The sequence below is a fragment of the Microcaecilia unicolor genome, chromosome 2 (genome assembly GCF_901765095.1).
Source record: "Microcaecilia unicolor chromosome 2, aMicUni1.1, whole genome shotgun sequence".
Lineage (NCBI taxonomy): Eukaryota > Metazoa > Chordata > Amphibia > Gymnophiona > Siphonopidae > Microcaecilia > Microcaecilia unicolor.
In genome coordinates, this window is record NC_044032.1 from 537,352,505 (window position 1) to 537,371,241 (window position 18,737).

General features: G+C 42.3%; 1 protein-coding gene across 1 annotated transcript in view; it reads left to right on the forward strand.

Annotated features, from left to right (window-relative positions):
• Nucleotides 1–18,737, forward strand: part of LOC115461476 (protein NOXP20-like) — a 127,053-nt gene that overhangs the window by 13,094 nt on the left and 95,222 nt on the right. Inside the window, exons 2-3 of the mRNA XM_030191297.1 lie at nt 3,499–3,957; nt 11,063–11,150. Of these exons, the coding sequence (XP_030047157.1) occupies nt 3,511–3,957; nt 11,063–11,150 (535 nt within the window). The 5' untranslated portion in view covers nt 3,499–3,510. The remainder of the gene's footprint in view (nt 1–3,498; nt 3,958–11,062; nt 11,151–18,737) is intronic.

Genomic DNA, 18,737 nt, shown 5'->3' on the forward strand with positions numbered 1-18,737 from the left:
AATAAAGCTGAGAGTATTCCATGTGCCTGATTGGATTCATGCCACTCTGCTCGGTGAAATTGACATTGAAATATACACATTTGCACAAGTGAATATTTGAGCTTTTGAGAATAGGGTGGAGTATCTTCATGATTGTAAAACCAGGCATTTGGAATATTGCAGCTTTATTGAGCTGAGAATGTGAAGCTCCAAATTTTTGAGTCACCCACCTTTGTAGTAGGTCACAAAGTTGATACATTATTACTGTTCATCACTCACACATTTTTGTAAGGAATCAGGCAATACAAATAAAAGCTAAGTAGAAAATATAATAAAGCTGCAGATCATCTAACCCCAAAATATCCAGGCACTACGGACTTAATTCTGTAAATGGAGTCCAAATTTGGGCACTAAAAAAGAAATGCGTTCTAAGCGCTATTCTATAAACAGTGCTGAAATTTCCATTTATAGAATAGCGCTTGGCTCTGGAATCTGCGCCCAATTGTGGGCGTGAGGATTTATACCAATTGAACCCTGGTGTAAATCCTTGAACCTAAATAAAGTACAGATCCCCCAAATTCTATAATACTGCACACAAATCCTAGAAATGACCCGACCCACTCTTGCCCCTCCCATGGCCTTCCCCTGCGTGGAAGAATTTACGTGAGCATCTTTATAGAATAGCAACTGTAAAGATTCATGCTTAAATTCTAATTATTGCCCATTAGTACCAATAATTGTTAGCGTTCTGTCAGTGATAATTGGTTCATTAAGCAATTAAATTATGTGCATAATTTGGGTGTTTCACCAGATTTGTGTGTGTAATTTTGAGCACTGTATATAGAATTAGGGGATATACATTCATGCTACTTATTTTACACATTTCTAAATTGAATTACAAAGAGACTAGTTTAAATCTGCTTGGTGAGATTCTTTTTTGGCGGAGGAAAGGAATGTCAATGTAAAATTGTGTTCAGTGAACTCTTTGTTACAATCAGTGCTCTATCTGCAATCTGTTTTTTTTTTCTAGAGATAACACACACAGAATGTAGATAACTCATGATTAACTATGAAGTTAAGAACAGCGAATAAACTGCATTCCCCATAAACCATTTCTGATTAAGATGTCCTTAAAGTTTGAAAATCTCTCTAAATTAAATATATAGCCTTCCTAAATAGTTTTGTATTGTTTTTACTTTAGAAACACAGCTTAGGTAAAGGATTCTTCACCTTTCTTTCTTTAATATTAATTAATAAGCAGATTCATTCTAAATTGACACAATACATAGGCCCTGTTTACTAAACTGTGCTAGCATTTTTAGTGCATGCTAAAATTAGCCACACTAAATGCTAGAGTCGGCCATCATTAGCATGTGCTAAAAATGCTAACGCTCCCTTAAGGGCTTATTTTCGAAAGAGAAGGGTGCCCATCTTTCGACACAAATCGGGAAATGGGCGTCCTTCTCACAGGGTTGCCCAAATCAGCATAATCGAAAGCCGATTTTGGACATCCTCAACTGCTTTCCGTCACGGGAACGACCAAAGTTCATGGGGGCGTGTCGGAAGCGTAGCAAAGGCGGGACTGGGGTGTGCCTAACACATGAGCATCCTCGACCGATTATGGAAAAAAGAAGGGCGTCCCTAACGAGCACTTGGGTGACTTTACTTGGTCCATTTATTTTTTACGACCAAGCCTCAGAAAGGTGCCCAAACTGACCAGATGACCACCGGAGGGAATCGGGGATAAGCTTCCCTTACTCCCCCAGTGGTCACAAACCCCCTCCCACCCTAAAAAAAAAACTTTTAAAATATTTTTTGCCAGCTTCTTAGCCAGCCTCAAATGTCATACCCAGCTCCATGACAGCAGTATGCAGGTCCCTGGAGCAGGTTTAGTGGGTGCAGTGCACTTCAGGCATGCAGACCCAGGCCCACCCCACCCCCTACCTGTTACACATGTGGTGGTAAATGTGAGCCCTTCAAAACCCACCATAAACCCACTGTACCCACATATAGGTGCCCTCCTTCACCCATTAGGGCTATGGTAGTGGTGTACAGTTGTGGGGAGTGGGTTTTGGGGGGGGGGTTGAGGGGCTCAGCACACAAGGTAAGGGAGCTATGTTCTGGGGAGCAATTTGTGAAGTCCACTGCGGTGCCCGATTGGTGTTCTGGCATGTCAGGGGGGACCAGTGCACTACGAAGGCTGGCTCCTCCCACAACCAAATGGCTTGGATTTGGTCGTTTCTGAGATGGGCGTCTTCGGTTTCCATTATGGCCGAAAATTGGGGACGACCACCTCTAAGGAGGACAACCATCTCTACGGTCGACCTAAATTTTGCGATTTGGGCGTCCCCGACTGTATTATCGAAATGAAAAATGGATGCCCATCTTGTTTCGATAATACGGGTTTCCCCGCCCCTTTGCGGGGTCGTCCTGCGAGGACGTCCTCAGGAAAACTTGGTCGCCCCTTTCAATTATGCTCCTCCACATGTTGCTTAGTAAACAGGGCCCATAATAATTAGAGTTTAGTAAATAATGTAGTTACACACACATATACCTATTAAGCTAATAGTCATCACAGCTGTAATTTTAACAGATCTGTATTACTGGAAGCAAATTTTTCCAAATTGATATCAAATTTCTTGCACAGACATGCATCACTTCTGATAATGGAAGTATTTATTGCCATCTAGTGGGAAAATGTGGGATACAAATGTAACAAATATAATTAGGTAAACAAAGTAAGAGGGCTTCACATCATTTAGGGTCTTAAAAAAAAGGTAAATTTTTTTTTTTTTTTTGCATTTGTGAAGCCTTTTTGATATGTAATTATTTTTCTAGATTTATACTTTGGACACATTACCTGTGAATCTCGCTGTTTGGGGTGATTCACTCCAAATGGAGGATGAAAATAACTTGCCCAGCTTCCCTGGGTTGTCAACCTGCTGCTCTGACCCCTGGACCACTCCGTTCAAAGCATATTCTTGTACAAACTTCATACTCACTGACAATCTGCTGCCGCGACCACACCCAGAACTAGACTGTGCAGTTTTCCCTACACTGCTTCTGGAAAGAATTGAGGGTAGGGAGGGGGGAGGCATAAAAAGATCCCAGGGACAGGGAAAGAATGAATGACACACGATGTGAAGGTTGAGACGAATTAAATAGGGGTCCGTGTTTGCTTAGACACTATACTGTTAATAGGGCCTTGGCCATGAGACAGTGGCACCCTGTGGCTCAACTATAAAATCCATCTTTCAAATCTGTTGTCAGTGACAGACATCTAATGGTTTTATATATTGTCGCACATGCTGTCATTTTTTTTTAATTCTTTAGCTACTGCACCATTCAAGCTGCTGTTGTTTTACCACACTTTTATAAATACAAAAATCTCAAAATTTGTCTCTTATTCCAGATCCTATAGTCACAGCCTTGCATGATACTGTTCTTTTTTTGCAGTTGTTTTACACTTGTTTTTGAATAACAAGTGCAAACCTGTTAATCTTTGAACCCTTGTTCCAGGTGCATCTAAACATGTCTGAGGATTCAGGAGATACAGCAAGTCCTGACATCAAAACAGATGTGGAGAAGGTAGATGATAGTAGTTTGGTGCCAGTGGAAAGTGGACCTCCATATCCTAAAGAAGATGTAATGATGGAATGTTCTGGGGATGGGCCAATTGAGACTTCAAAGGAAAATGGGAGGTCCGAACAGGATGGTGCAACAGCTAAAACGGAATCTGTTGCGACTACCGAAGGTACAGTGATAAATGAGACTCCTGAGATTGAAATGGCTGAGACGGGGCCTGAACAGGATGGAGCCATGACTGAAACTGAACTTGTTGTAATTACTAAAGGAATGGTGACAAACGAGCCTCCTGAGGTCAAAATGGCTGAAACAGGACTTTCTGCCGAGTGCAATGAGTTAGTCAGCCTGGAACCAGAACCTGAAACTGAATCTACGGAGAATGAGCCCGATCAGGTATATATTTCTTCCTTGAAATAACAATTGTTTTTTGAAGGGGAATATTGACTGCAGTCAGGCCAACTGTTCTCTCTGGTCAACTACAGTAGTGCTGTAGTTTTCTTTGAAAGCACAGGTCAAAAAATATGTAATACCTGGTTAGATGGTGTAACTGCAGTGCTAGACAAAGAAAAATGATACAAGTTATTCCCCTTGACTTCATAAGAGAGGATGGAGCTTGCACTTCAATGAGCTCTCTTGGAGGCCAATAATCAGAAGCAAACACGGGCGCTAGAGGATATTAGAGCTAGGGTTACCATATGTCCAGATTTACCCGGACATGTCCTCTTTTTGAGGGCATGTCCAGGAAACTGGGCGGGTTTTGCCAATCTGTCCGGATTTCTGGACAAACGGGCAGGCTGGTGGGCGGACGGCCCGCCCGCCAGCCTGCCTGTTTGTCCAGAAATCCGGACAAACGGGCAGATTGCTAGCCTCCCCTCCCCTTACTTACTAGTGCCCTGGTGGTCTAGTGACCTCTTCCGCCTTCGGGGCAGGAAAGAGCCCCCTCTTTCCTGCCCGAAGCGCTGCCCTGCATGTATCCTTCCTGTTGGTGATCCTCGGCGCCGATTCAAAATGGCCGCCGAGAGTTGAAATGACCTCGTGAGACTTTAACTCTTGGTGGCCATTTTGAATCGGTGCCAAGATCACCAACAGGAAGGATGCATGCAGGGCAGCGCTCTGGGCAGGAAAGAGGGGGCTCTTTCCTGCCCCAAAGAGGGGGCTCTTTCCTGCCCCGAAGAGGTCACTAGACCACCAGGGCAGTAGTAAGGTTAAGGGGAGGGGGGACGACGGGGTATGTGACGGGGCAGAGGAAGGGTGTGACAGGGGGTGGAGCGAGGGTGTGAAAGGGGGCGGGGTGTGGTGGGGCAGGGCATGTGTCCTCCTTTTTGGGGGGCAAAATATGGTAACCCTAATTAGAGCCATACTAGCACCTGTGCTTGCTTCCACTGCATGATCAGAGTCAGCGATCATGTGAAACAAATAGCATGCAAGTGCATACTAAACAAGGCATTATCAATTCCTCCTCAGTGCTCAGCAGGAAGCATGCAAAGAAGGTCGCTGCTGCTGTGGCAAACTGTATGCCAGCTCGAAGCTGGCATTAGGGTTTGCAGAGCATTGGGGAGGAATGGGGAGCCCTGTCCAGCATGCATGTGCATGCTAGCAAGCCTCCTCATACCACTCCAGACACAAGAAACACCTCCCTGGACGACCTTCCTCCTCCTCCTCCCCCCCTACCCCGACAAAAGACAGGGCTGGAGGTCTGGTGGACCTCCAGCCCCCCGCCATCCGTGGTCTAGCACCCCTTCCTGAACCACGCCGTACCTTGAAGTGACAGGAGGGAGCCTCACTCCCTCCTCCTTCCAGCACCGCCTCCAGAATGGTGGTGCCCTGCCCTTCCCAGTACATCCTGGGATGCTCTGGGCTAGGCTTCCCTACCATATAAGGGAGAAATTTCTTCCCCTTCGTTATTCCCTGTTGGACGTCCAGATTTCAGGTCCTTCCTAGTCCTGCCCAAACATGCCCTCTTGCTATTTGGATGTACTGCAATGTTGGACGTCCCTGTTCTGCCTTTGAAAATTTGGACATTTCAAGCACATGGATGTCCATTTTGACCTTTTGAGCCATTCATATGCTTTGAAAATGAGAGCGTTACAGGCTTATTTTCTAAAGAGAAGGGCGCCCATCTTTCGACACAAATCGGGAGATGGGCGTCCTTCTCACAGGGTCACCCAAATCGGCATAATCGAAAGCCGATTTTGGGAGTCCTCAACTGCTTTCCGTCGCGGGGACGACCAAAGTTCATTGGGGCGTGTTGGAAGCGTAGTGAAGGTGGGACTGGGGCATGCCTAACACATGAGCGTCCTCGACTGATAATGGAAAAAAGAAGGGCGTCCCTGAAGAGCACTTGGGCGACTTTACTTGGTCCATTTTTTTTTACGACCAAGCCTCAGAAAGGTGCCCGAATTGGCCAGATGACCACCGGAGGGAATCGGGGATGAGCTCCCATTATTCCCACAGTGGTCGCAAACCCCCTCCCACCCTAAAAAAAATTTTAAAATATTTTTTCCCGCCTCTATGCCAGCCTCAAATATAATACCCAGCTCTGTGACAGCAGTATACAGGGAGCAGTTTTAGTGGGTGCAGTGCACTTCAGGCAGGCGGACCCAGGCCCATCCCCTCCCCACCTGTTAAACTTGTGGTGGTATATGTGAGCCCTCCAAAACCCACTACAAACCCACTGTACCCACATATAGGTGCCCTCCTTCATCCCTAAGGGCTATGGTAGTGGTGTACAGTTGTGGGTAGTGGGTTTTGGGGGGCTTAGCACACAAGGTAAGGGAGCTATGCACCTGGGAGCTTTTTCTGAAGTCCACTTCAGTGCCCCCTAGGGTGCCCGGTTGGTGTCCTGGCATGTGAGGGGGACCAGTGCACTACAAAAGCTGGCTCCTCCCAGGACCAAATGGCTTGGATTTGGTTGTTTCTGAGATGGGTGTCCTCGGTTTCCATTATTGCCGAAAATGGGGGACGACCATCTCTTAAGATCAACCTTAATGTTGAGATGTGGGCATCCCCGACTGTATTATTGAAACGAAAGATGGCCACCCATCTTGATTTGATAATATGGGTTTCCCTGCCCCTTTGCGGGGACGTCCTGTGAGGACGCCTTCAGGAAAACATGGGCGCCCCGTTCGATTATGCCCCTCCACAAATACTATTTGGTTCTTACAAATAATTAAAATAAGGTGGGAGGCGGGGCTGGTGGTTGGAAGGTGGGGATAGTGCTGGGTAGACTTATACGATCTGTGCCCTGAAGAGGACAGGTACAAATCAAAGTAGGGTATACACAAAAAGTAGCACATATGAGTTTATCTTGTTGGGCAGACTGGATGGACCATGCAGGTCTTTTTCTGCCGTCATTTACTATGTATATGTTACTAAAATAACACAAGAGGAAGGTAGATAACATTTAAATTGACAGGACACTGAATCTAGAAGCCAACCCAAAAACTTAGGAGCTGGAGGCTGAAACCTATATCATTTCTCCTCTATCCATACCCAACGTTGTCCAAAGTGAAGTTTGGGGGGGGGGGGGGAATCTTCTCTTAGATCAGAAGCAACTCCTTTAGCAACCGATTTACTAAGAGGGGCATTTTCAATATGACGTCTTAGTCCAATTTTGGACAGTTTGTGCAAAACGTCCAAAATCCAATTAAGAAATAAGGTCATTTTTGAAAAAGAAAAATGTCTATCTCTTTTTTTTTTTTTTCTGAAAATACTGTTTTGAACAAGATTTGGATGTTTTGTTTTTTGGTCCATTTTTTTGGGGAAAATAAAACAACAAATAAGTGCAAAACCTAGAGATTCATGCCATTGGAATGTAGGAGGAGCCAGCATTTTTAGTAGAATGGTCCCCCAGACAACCCAGGAGACCAATGGGGCACCCTAGAGGGCACTTCATAAAAATGCTCCCAGGTACACATCTCACCTTTGCTTCCTTATCCAAAACCCACTCAAAACACACTGCCCCCCACTGTAACCTCTACAATAGCTCTTATGGGTGAAGGGGCCACCTATATGTGGGTACAGTAGGGATTTGGTGAGTTCGGGAGGGGGGGTTCACAGTTTCCACCACAAGTGTGACAGGTAGAGGGAAATAGGAACCTGGCTCCCACACTCTGTACTGCACCGACACTACACTACTCCAGGGACCTACATGCTGCTCTAATAGAAATGACTTTTTAATATCTGAAACTGTCATAGAGGCTGGTAAATCATATATTTTTATTTACATTTTTGGAGGGGTGGTAGAGGGTTAGTGACCACTGGGGGGTATTGGGGCATCTCCCCTGATTCCCTCCATTGGTCATCTGGTCATTTAGGGCACCTTTTTGTGCCTTAAATGTTCTGAAAACAGGTCTAGACCAAAACATCTTGGTTTTTGTCCTGGACGTTTTTGTTTTGTTCCATTACAACTGTAAAACGTTAAAGTGTTAGGCACGCCCTAATCCCGTCTTCAAAACGTCCCAGACACACCGTCTTGTGATTTGGATGCACTGCAGATGAATTGCATAGATAAATGTCTGCAAAATAGATTTTGAAATACCGATTTGAATGTTTTGAGAAGAAAAACATCCAGATTGTGCTTTATGACGGACGTTTTTCATTTTTGAAAACGAGCCCCTAAGTGACTTTATTTCGGACTCTGAGACCTCAACAATTTACGCTCTTTGGCTAGTTTCGCAGTATATGATTTCATTTCCCCACAAATGATAGCCTTATGAGCAACCCACCAACTCTCTGGAGAGGCATCTCCTATACTATTTTGATGAAAGTAGTCCTCGGAAACTTTATTAATGAGATCACAAAATTAATCATCCTCCAATAAACTTGTATTTAACTTCCATCCATGTCCAACAACTCTGAAAATGGAATTCCTGAACATTAACACCATAACATGATCTGCAATGAGGATTAGCTCTATAATGGTTTGTTTAATTAAAGGGAGCAAAGAGGAAGACACTAGAAAATAATCCAACCCCAAATAGGAAGGATGAGGAGCTGGATAAAAGGTGCATTCCTTCGCTGTGGGATATAACGGACTCTAAGGATCTACTAGCCACAAATGTCTGGATTATAGACTGCAATACCATTCTTGACTTTAAAGATTTTTCCACACACTGGGATTGTCTATCTAACAAAGGATCTAGAGGTAAATTGAAATCCACCCCCAACTCCCAACTAAGATCCCTTTAGCCACTTGCACAGAAAGATCATTTTAAAAAATCAGGCGTATCTGCTACTGCAATATATAAATTTATTAACTAAAGTATAAATGGTGTCAAACAGGGTCATTACCAAAATTATCCAATGATCCAACAGATCAGAGCGTTGTTCTATAACAGTGTAGAATACACCAGCATGCACCAATCCATCAACACCATTATGTTTACCATCGGCTGAAGCACAAGCCACTAAAAAATAGTGCCTGTTTGAGAGATAGTTAGCATGAACAGCCCTCAAATGTGCCTCTTGCATAAAAATAAATGTAGGCTTTACTTTATCAAGATAGAGGAAGATCTTCCTGCTCTTAAAAGGATTATTAAATCCCTTTACATTCAAAGAGACTAATCGCAAATCAGTATTTTGAGTCATTTTTACACATCAGTTGACAAGATATATTAAAAAGAATAGTTACTGCAAAAAAAAAAATACAAAATTCAAATACAATAATAAGTTTAAATGGACCACAATGCTTATCCAAGGTTTCCACACCAATTGCAGTCTGAACAAACAACAACTGATTTTGGGATCCTAACCAGGCTTCATTTTCTTAAATAAGTTTAATGCTGTGTGGTCTCTAATTTATGTTTACATGGAACATCAACTTGTTTCTTCTTAATTATTGTCTATCTGTAGGTTTTTTAAATGTTTTTTATGATTTGTCAAGCCCTGCATTAGACCTTACTATTACTATTCATGATGTTCATTTTTTCACAGTCACCAGTAGTTTTCACTGTTGAGTGATGGCTGAGCCTCTCCCCACCAGTGGCTCTGAGCAATGGCTCTGCAGCATCCCCAGCTTCATCTAATCTCAGGAGTAGAAGCCAAGCCTAGGAGTCAGATCCAGGCCTTGTGCATGATAGGGAACTTCAGTATCACTTCACCAACCACAGATAAGCAAGGTTTAGTTCAAAAAGTACAAAGGCTAGGGGACACTCAATAAAGTTACATGGAAATACTTTTAAAACAAATAGGAGGAAATATTTTTTCACTCCTGAAAGAGTTAAGCTCTGGAACTCTCTGCTGTAGGATGTAGTAACGGTGGTTAACGTATCTGGGTTTACAAAAATGTTTGGACATGTTCCTGGAGGAAAAGGTCCATAGTCTGTTATTGAGATGGACATGAGAGAAACCACTGCTTGCCCTGGGATTGGTAGTATTTGGGTTTCTGCAGGGTACTTGTGACCTGGATTGGCCACTGTTGGAAACAGGATACTGGGCTAAATGGACCATTGTGACCCAGTATGGCTATTCATTTGTTCTTAGTTTACCGTGATGTTAATTCTGGGAGCATTGCTTGGAATAGGTTATTTTGTTGTCTGTCATTTTTCAGATTGCGGTTCCCTATAAGTGCAATTGTATAACAGGGCACCCACATTTACACACCACTTGGGAGGGGCAATGACAGGGCTGCTACTTATAGGCACAATTTACAGAATACAGTAAGTTACCCATGTTCTTGTTGCGAGTGGGTGCCTGCAGTTGCCTGTGTCTATAGGCGGTGTAATTGCAGGTGCCTCGCAGGTGCTACCATTCTATAACAGAATCTAAGCAGCCAGGTGCCATTATAGAATAGACTTGCACTGTGTGTCATCAAGGCACCAACATTTAAAATTGTCCCCATCAATATTTTTTGTTCCATAAAGCAGTACAGATTACAAAAAGACAAGTTTGCCCAGACTGATTTTTTTTTAATTTTTTATTTGTACCAGAAAATATCAATCAAAAATCAGAAAACTTCCGATCAGTCTATGTTCATTGCGGCCTCACAGTCCAAAAATCAGCCCAGCTCTAGAGCCTGAATTAATTACACTGTAATTGAATTTGTTTCAAAATATATATGTACATATCCTATTACCGTTGGTTTAAGTAGCTTTGGTTTGAACTGCTGACTGTAAAATTGTAGGGTGTCTTAACAGTTTTGATATGTATACAGAAGCTCCATTTCCACCTAGAAAATTGCTGCTAAAATATAGTAAAGTGTGTATATGGTGAGGAGGAGTGAAGAGAGCATTGCTGCTAAGATAAATAGCACAACCCTTTTTTTTTTCCAAGCCATGTTTTCGGCGGTGCAATATCTCCATCAAAGTAGCTGGCATCACTAAACTGTGTTAGAGGCATTTCTTTCCTGGCAGTGTTTCTAATCTATCAGTCTTTTTTTATGAGGTGATATAATGATATGTTACAAGCACCATCAATTTCAGCTGTCAGTTTTCATCCAGTTTTGGGGAAGGCATTTATCCCTGACTGTATCTAAATTATTATTTTTTTAATTCATTAGGTTTCTGGTTCCCCCATGAAAGAAAGGGGGTGGGGAGCCTGGGGCTCCTGGGGCAAGTCTTTGTTATCAACAGCTACTGCAACAGTTGGTGAGTATTCCCTACATTAATGTCATTAGTATGCCTCAGCAAAAACCTTAGAATCTTTTAGCTTAATTATTTTCAAACAACCCATTTTGGGGCAAGTAAATGTAGAAAGGGAGAAATTGGAGCATATAAAGATCATGAGACCCATCTAATCTTGGCCTGTTTGCCCTACCTACTATAGTATCGGTGATCCAACTTGACTCTAGCTTTAACCCCTTCCCCACCTCCATTATTGTCCCCTGATTTCTTGAGTTCTTATGTTATGTTATGTTATTTTACCTCCCCTCTGCCATCACTGACAGGATGGGCCATTTGCCAACTCTTGCAGGAATCTTACACTTGATCCCTTATAAACCAACCTAACCGATCAAATGAATTAATCAAAACCACCCACAAACTTGGCAAATGGAGCGAAAAAGGCACAACATCATATGAACTTAGCCGTACCCAAACACTTACCTTAACTCATCAATCTTACACCCCTATTCATTACTACAGACAGACTATCAAGTCAACACAACCCAACTTATTACTATTCTACTTGCCATTCTCCGCAATTCTCCAGCAATTAAACATGCTAGCCAAAATGAATCTCCCAAAGCCATAGCCTAACCTACTACTTCTCCGAGAGTCCTGTATAAACCCTCGCTATATCTTCAAACTGTTAACCCCTTCCGATAATTGTTATTCCACTTGTTCCTACAACTGTCCCATTGTAACCGTCCTCACTGTTCCATGTAAGCCACATTGAACCTACCAATAGGTGGGAAAATGCGGGATACAAATGTAATAAAAATAAATAAATAAACAAACAAAATATTGGCTTGTTTTTCTGCTCTGTGTCTATAGAGGGCAGTTCCACTGCATGGTTCAAACCTTTTTGCAATGGAAAACAAATATTAAGTGAAATTTAAACAAAAGGAAATTATCCTGTAACAAAAACCACACAACTGTCAAAACGCTTTGAAAAGCAGAAATTCAATGAATTATTCACAACATTGAGAAATAATTAAAAAAAAATAGCTGTTTTATCATCTGTATTAAACAGAATCCCTAAGTGTGATCTGGAGTGGAGGAGTAGCCTAGTGGTTAGTGCAGTGGACTTTGATCCTGGGGAACTGGGCTCAATTCCCACTGCAGCTCCTTGTGACTCTGGGCAAGTCACTTAACCCTCCATGTCCCCTGGTACAAAATAAGTACTTGAATATATGTAAACCGCATTGAATGTAGTTGCAAAAACCTCAGAAAGGCAGTATATCAAGTCCCAATTCCCTTTCCGTTTCCCTATTATATAACTCTTTTTATTCAACTGATTTAACCATTAACAAATATCAGGAAAATCCTATCATATATTCTGTTTATGAGTGGGGTGGGAGCTATCCAGAGTTTTTACCAAGTGCCACATGTATGATTTATCTGTCTGTTGGTGAGAGGCATCTTGAGCATGTGTGCATCTAGAGCTGGCTGTGCAGCTAGGATTTGCCTCCAGGTGATTCAATAACCTCTTGCAACAAGAATGTGTTTTCAGGGACTTGTGCCCAGGAACAAAGGTCAAGATTGCCATTATAGCTGATGACTTGATTGTTAGGAATATAGAAGTCCTTTTACCAAGCTGTGGGAAAAAGGACCCTGCGCTAGCAGCGGGGGCTGTTTTTCCCGTGTGTCAGGGCCCTTTTTACTGCAGTGGGTAAAAAAGCCCCCAGCACACATGGCCATGCGGTAAGAGAACTCTTACCACATGGCCAGGCGATGGGGAGCCCTTACCGCCACCCAATGCCTGATTTCCGCCAGGTTGCCACCCAGGGGTTTTCTTTTTCCCCCGAAAATGGCGCTGCGCTCGGGGTAGGACTACCGCCAGTGGTCAGGTTGGGCTGGTGGTAGTCTCGGAAGAGCAAATGATAAGCCCGTGTTGGGCTTACCGTCGCTCTGTAAAAGGTAGCTGGGTGGTTGATGAAGCATGAAAGTTACATAGTAATTTGCCTCTCTAGTGCGAAAATGGCAGACTTCATGTGTAATCTAGATAAGAGTTTAGGGAGTGCTGAGAAGAAGTCAGCTGTAATAGGGCATGTGACTACGAACAACATAAGAAGATGTGAGAGGTTCTGGAAGACAAATTAGGATTTAGGTAGAGAATTGAAACCAGAGCCTCCAGGGTTGTATTCTCAGATATCTTCTCTTTTCCATGTGCAATACCTCAAAGGCAAACTGAGTTCCAGATTCTTATTGTGTGGATGGATGATGATGCAGGGAAGAAGGCTTTAGATTTATTAGGAACTGGAAAATATTTTGGGGAAGGGGAGCCTATTTCAGAAGGATGCACATCGAATTAACCAGGGTGGAGCCCAGCTCCTGGCACTAACATTTACAAAGGAGCACTTGATGCAGAGTGAGGCATCTTCAAAGAGTACTGCAAAACTGGAAAGTTTGAATATTCTTATAGAGAAGTTATGGTCAAGGATGAAGTAATCTGAATGGATTTAGTGGGAAACTGAATGTGTATGGAAGGTGTTACAGTATGCCTATTGTAATTTACTGTGGGGTCTCACTATTGTATTAGTGAAAAAAACCACTAACATGTTGAAATAGAGTTTTAAAAAAATGAAGAACAAATAAATAATTTTGAATTATTCTAAAATTATCCCTATTAACTGCTATGCAGGTTATAAGTATATAAAAAAAATACATACTTTGAGTTGCTTATATGGGAATACCAGAAGTCTAAAAATAAAATTAGAGAAATTAATATATGGTACTATATGGTAGAAAAAAAGATCTTCAATGGGACACTGTGATACTAGGGTATATTATACTGAAACAACTGAACAGATCAAATTGTTGAAGGATGGCATAGTCAAGAAGGATAAAAAAAAAAAAAAAAGAAAGAAACTGTAGTGGAAGTGAATTTTAAAGATTGTTTTTCAACTCTGCCTTTACCGACCAGTGCACTTGGGGTCTGGTCTGTATTTTTTATTAGAAGTAATTCTGCTTAAAAATTATTGTTTAACTTTGTGTGAAAATAAGTTGGAATGTAGAAGATAAGACACAGCTCTAATTAATATGGTATGTGAAGGGAGAGGTGGAGCCTGTTTCAAGTTCAGACTGGCCACCTGGACTGAGAAACATGTGACCACATTCCCACAGTATGGCTTGTTTACCTAAACAGAAGAATTCTCAAGCATTCTGTAATTTTCCTTAGCTCTGAACATGAGTTCTAAGTCTAATTAAAAAGGGAGTTTCTATCAGTGAAATTGGGAGCTCGTCTGTGAGTAACGTACGAACTGCGCAGAGAACAATATTTCCTGGTCAAAGAAACTCCTGGCTTTTGCTGTGAACAGGGCCCCCCCAGCTGATGATAAGAGCCTGGATGATGTAATGATCAGTGATGGACGTATGTATAATAAAATGTATTATTGCTTCTTTTCCTGGTCTAGAAACTCCTTGCATTGCTTGGATGTAGAGATTAGGGACAAGTGATGTAATGATTGTTTATAGGTATTGTTTCTTTTCAGTTATATAGCTTAATCACTATATATATTGTGAAGATGAAGCTTCTGCTCCCACTCTCCAGCAGGTCTCACTGGCCTATGGCCTCTGAACAGTCTCTTCCTAGCATCCTGAGCAATCCAACCTCAAGCTCATGGGCCCCTTTTTCACTCAGGGTGGGCTGGTTCTCAGTATGCAAATTATATGCAGATTAGCATGTTATCCTTTTACGGTCAGGGTGACCTGGTTCTCCAGAGGCAAAATTACACAGGTCTTACCAACAGCATATTCAGGCAATTCTTTATTCCAGCCCCTGGGCACAGTTCTTCTAGCTTAAATACTTTATACACTTACATATCTTCTCACTGAGCCTCCCCACACAGATTCCGGGGCTCAGCACTAACCTCAATACTTTGGGGACTTCTAACCCCAGGCTTTGCAGCCTGCTTCTCAGTACTGGGACACACAGCCCTACTTCTTCTTTGGACACTCAGTCCTTCCTTCCTTGGACACCAAGTCCTTTCTTTGAACACACAGTTCCTCTAAGTACTGAGGCTACACAGTCCACCACTAATGCTTTAGGGACTTCTTACCCCAGCCTGTTTTTCTTCCTTGAGCACACAGTCCACCACAAATCCATAGGGTTTAGCCAGTTCTTGCCAGGGGGATTCTCTTTCTTCCGCTACCAGCTCTCTTATTTTCCTTTCACCTCTCAGGTGGGGTATAAAGTGGTTAATTAGCTACACAGGACCCAGCCCATAACCTCCTACACCTGTGCACCTCCCAGGGCTCTCCCCGGTCCTAGTGACCTCCAACTATTCTCCTAGCGCCCTCTAGTGGCCTACCCCGAACATCCTGGACAATTTTAGGGGAACAGCGCCATCTAGTGGCCTGCCCCGGCTAGGACAACCTCTTATTTACCACAATATATATATAAATATATATATATATATATATGTATATATATATATATATATATAAATCATTGTGTATCTTAGATTTTAGAACCTCTAATAAAGGTCTCATTTACCTAATACGAATCCAAAAGAATCCACAGTAATTACTGAGTAGTCTGTGTTAGTGAAGCAGGCTGTAAATCCATAGCAGTACAGAAACATGAGGGCAGATAAGGGCCAAGTAGCCCATCCAGTATGCCCATCCTCAGTAACAACTAACTTCTCTTTTTCCTAAGAGATCCCATGTCTGTCCTGTGTCTTCTTAAACTCTGACACAATCCTTGTCTCTATGATCTCCACTGGGAGGCCATTCCACACATCCACCACACTTTCCATGAAAGAGTATTTTCTCAGATTCCTCCTAAGCTTATTTCCTCTTAACTTCATTCTATGCCCTCTCATTTCAGAGGTTTCCTTCATTTAAAAAGGGATCACCTGTTATACATTAATGCCACTGAGGTATTTAAACATCTCTATCATATCCCCTCTCTCTCTCTCCTCTCTTCCAGTGTATACATGTGGAGGTTCATGAGCCTATCCTTATATGTTTTATGACTGAGACATCTGACCAGTTTTGTAGACATCCTCTGTACAGACTCCACCCTGTTTATATCTTTCTGTAGGTGTGGTCTCCAGAACTGCACACAGTACTCTAAATGGGGCCTCACTGGAGACTTATAGAAGGACACTGTCGCCTCTTTTTTTCCTGATCATCCCTCTCCTTATGCACCCGAGTGTTTATATGTTTATTATAAGCCTCTGACTTGGGTACATTTTCTTCATTGGGTCTACTGTTTTGGACTTCTGAAATACCAACTTACACATGTAAGTGCCTACATTTATACGGGTACATTGCTAAATTGTCTCCATTGATGTTTTAGAACAGGAGTGTCCATCCTCAGTCCTCAAGGGCCAGAATCCAGTTGGGTTTTCAGGATTCCCCCAGTGAATATGCATCAACATAAATTATTACCACTTAACAATATTTGAATCTTTATTCCACAAAACTACTTTCAATATGCCATTGGAATAAAAACAGCCCACCCTCCAGTTCAAATACTACCTCTTTACCCTGAGTCCAATGTTCATAACATCTTCAGTTTTTTGGCTTGCATTGCACGAGCCCTAAGATGCTCAAAAAACAAAAACTGGCAAGTAAGATGGTGTTCCCAGTGACTCAGTTGATAGTGACCAGATGTTGGTAGAAAAACTCCAACTTGCATGTAGTATTTTCAAAACACAGCTCAGCCAGATGTTGGCAAACATAACTTAGCCAAACATTGGTAGAAAGACTGAAGCCTGCATGTAGTATATTTAAAACCCAACTCAGTATAAATACTCCGGAGGGAAATTCATTTCTGGGGTGCACAAACGACAATGTTCAAATTAAAATCTCTATCACGTCAGACCTGACATACTTCGAATGCTTGACTAGCCCTGTTTTTCTATGTATGTAACTGTATTATGTAATAATACTGTCATGAAATGCCTAGCTACCCGCCTGGGGTTACCCCACAGCCACTTAGAGTGTCTATCCCTAGCACAGCTCAGGTCCGCCTGCACCTGCCACTTGTGCTTTACATTAGCACCCACCTCCCGCTGACTGGGTCCCAGCCACCTCTGGGTGAGTCTCCCGCTCTCAGGGTGTTCCACAGTGATTTCAAGGTTACTGGGGCCACACTTCTCAGTGGTCCCACACTTCCTAGAAAGCACCCAGAGACCCAACACACAAATCGCCAGGATTCTTAGTCGGTCCAGGTATAATTTGTCTGGAATGTTTTTACGTTTGGGGAGCGTGCCAGGTGCCCTTGACCTGGATTGGCCACTGTCGGTGACAGGATGCTGGGCTAGATGGACCTTTGGTCTTTCCCAGTATGGCACTACTTATGTACTTATGTACTTATAAGCAGAGGCAATAAACTAAAAAAGGTTTATTGTGAGAAAACTTTTGAACAATGAACAGAAAATGTGCAATCAGCAAAACAATAACAGGTAACTGAAATAGAATCCATTGTCTTTATTCAAGAGTCTCATTTGGCAGCAATTGAAGCTCAAAAATTAAAGTAAGACTAGATACAAGGTTGTTTCTTTTCACCAGCTAAAGGAAAAGAAAATCGTGTCATCATTTTGTTATCTAAATCTTACCAAAACACAGTGGAAAAGGAATCCAAATGCACAAGTTCAGTGTAACACAAAAAAAGGGCCGTTTCCATATACCCCGCACTTGAAAGACCCTGAAGCAGCAGGGCGAATGTGAGCCAAGTGAAACACTGGCCAACATTGGTCTGTGGGTGGCTTCAGACATAGAAGGAAGCCACTTGAGCTGTCAGAAGAAGTGCTTTGGAGTTTCTTGCAAGCTTTTTCATAAAACTGTGTTAGGTTGAAATCACATTATTTTGGTGCGCTTATGAATAGTGATAATGTGATGTGCTTTCAATCTTTATTTACGGAGTGTTTTTTCAGCCAATGATGAATTTTGTATCGTTCACGATCCTTTTAGCTCTATAAAATCTCGCAATCTGGATCTGTTTGAGGCTTTTTCCTTCCGATATCTAAATTATTTGACACTGTTAGTGCGGGACACCCAAGCTTTCTTCTTTTTTGCATAAGGGATCTTTTTTTGTGTTGGTTATCTAAATCCTTGCATTATTCAGTTGTGTCGCATGTTACAGATATAGAAGACATTGGATCTTGCTAGTTTTGAACACTGACCAACACATTTATACGCAGCTAAATGTCTGTGCACCCAATGTGGATGATCCAAACTTCATTAGCAGCTTGTAGATCCAAATTGCAAGGAATGGAGCTGAATTTATCATCATTGGCAGATTTATGAATCTGCCTCTTGACATACTCCTTGACAGAAAATCCTCTACTAAAGCTAGACCCTTAAAATCTAATTTAGCCCTACATCAGATTCTTTCCTCCTGGAATCTGTCTGATTCATGGAGGCTGTCTCATCCTTTACCTTCTATTTTGCATCTCACCAATCTTACTCTTGATTGGATTATTTCTTTATATCTAATTCACTTGTCTATTATTAAGACAACGATTGAACCTATCCATATTTCGGATCACACCTGCATAACTCTTTCTTTGGATATCCTCAACAAGAATCCTCTCACAGGAATTGGAGATTCAGTTCTTATCT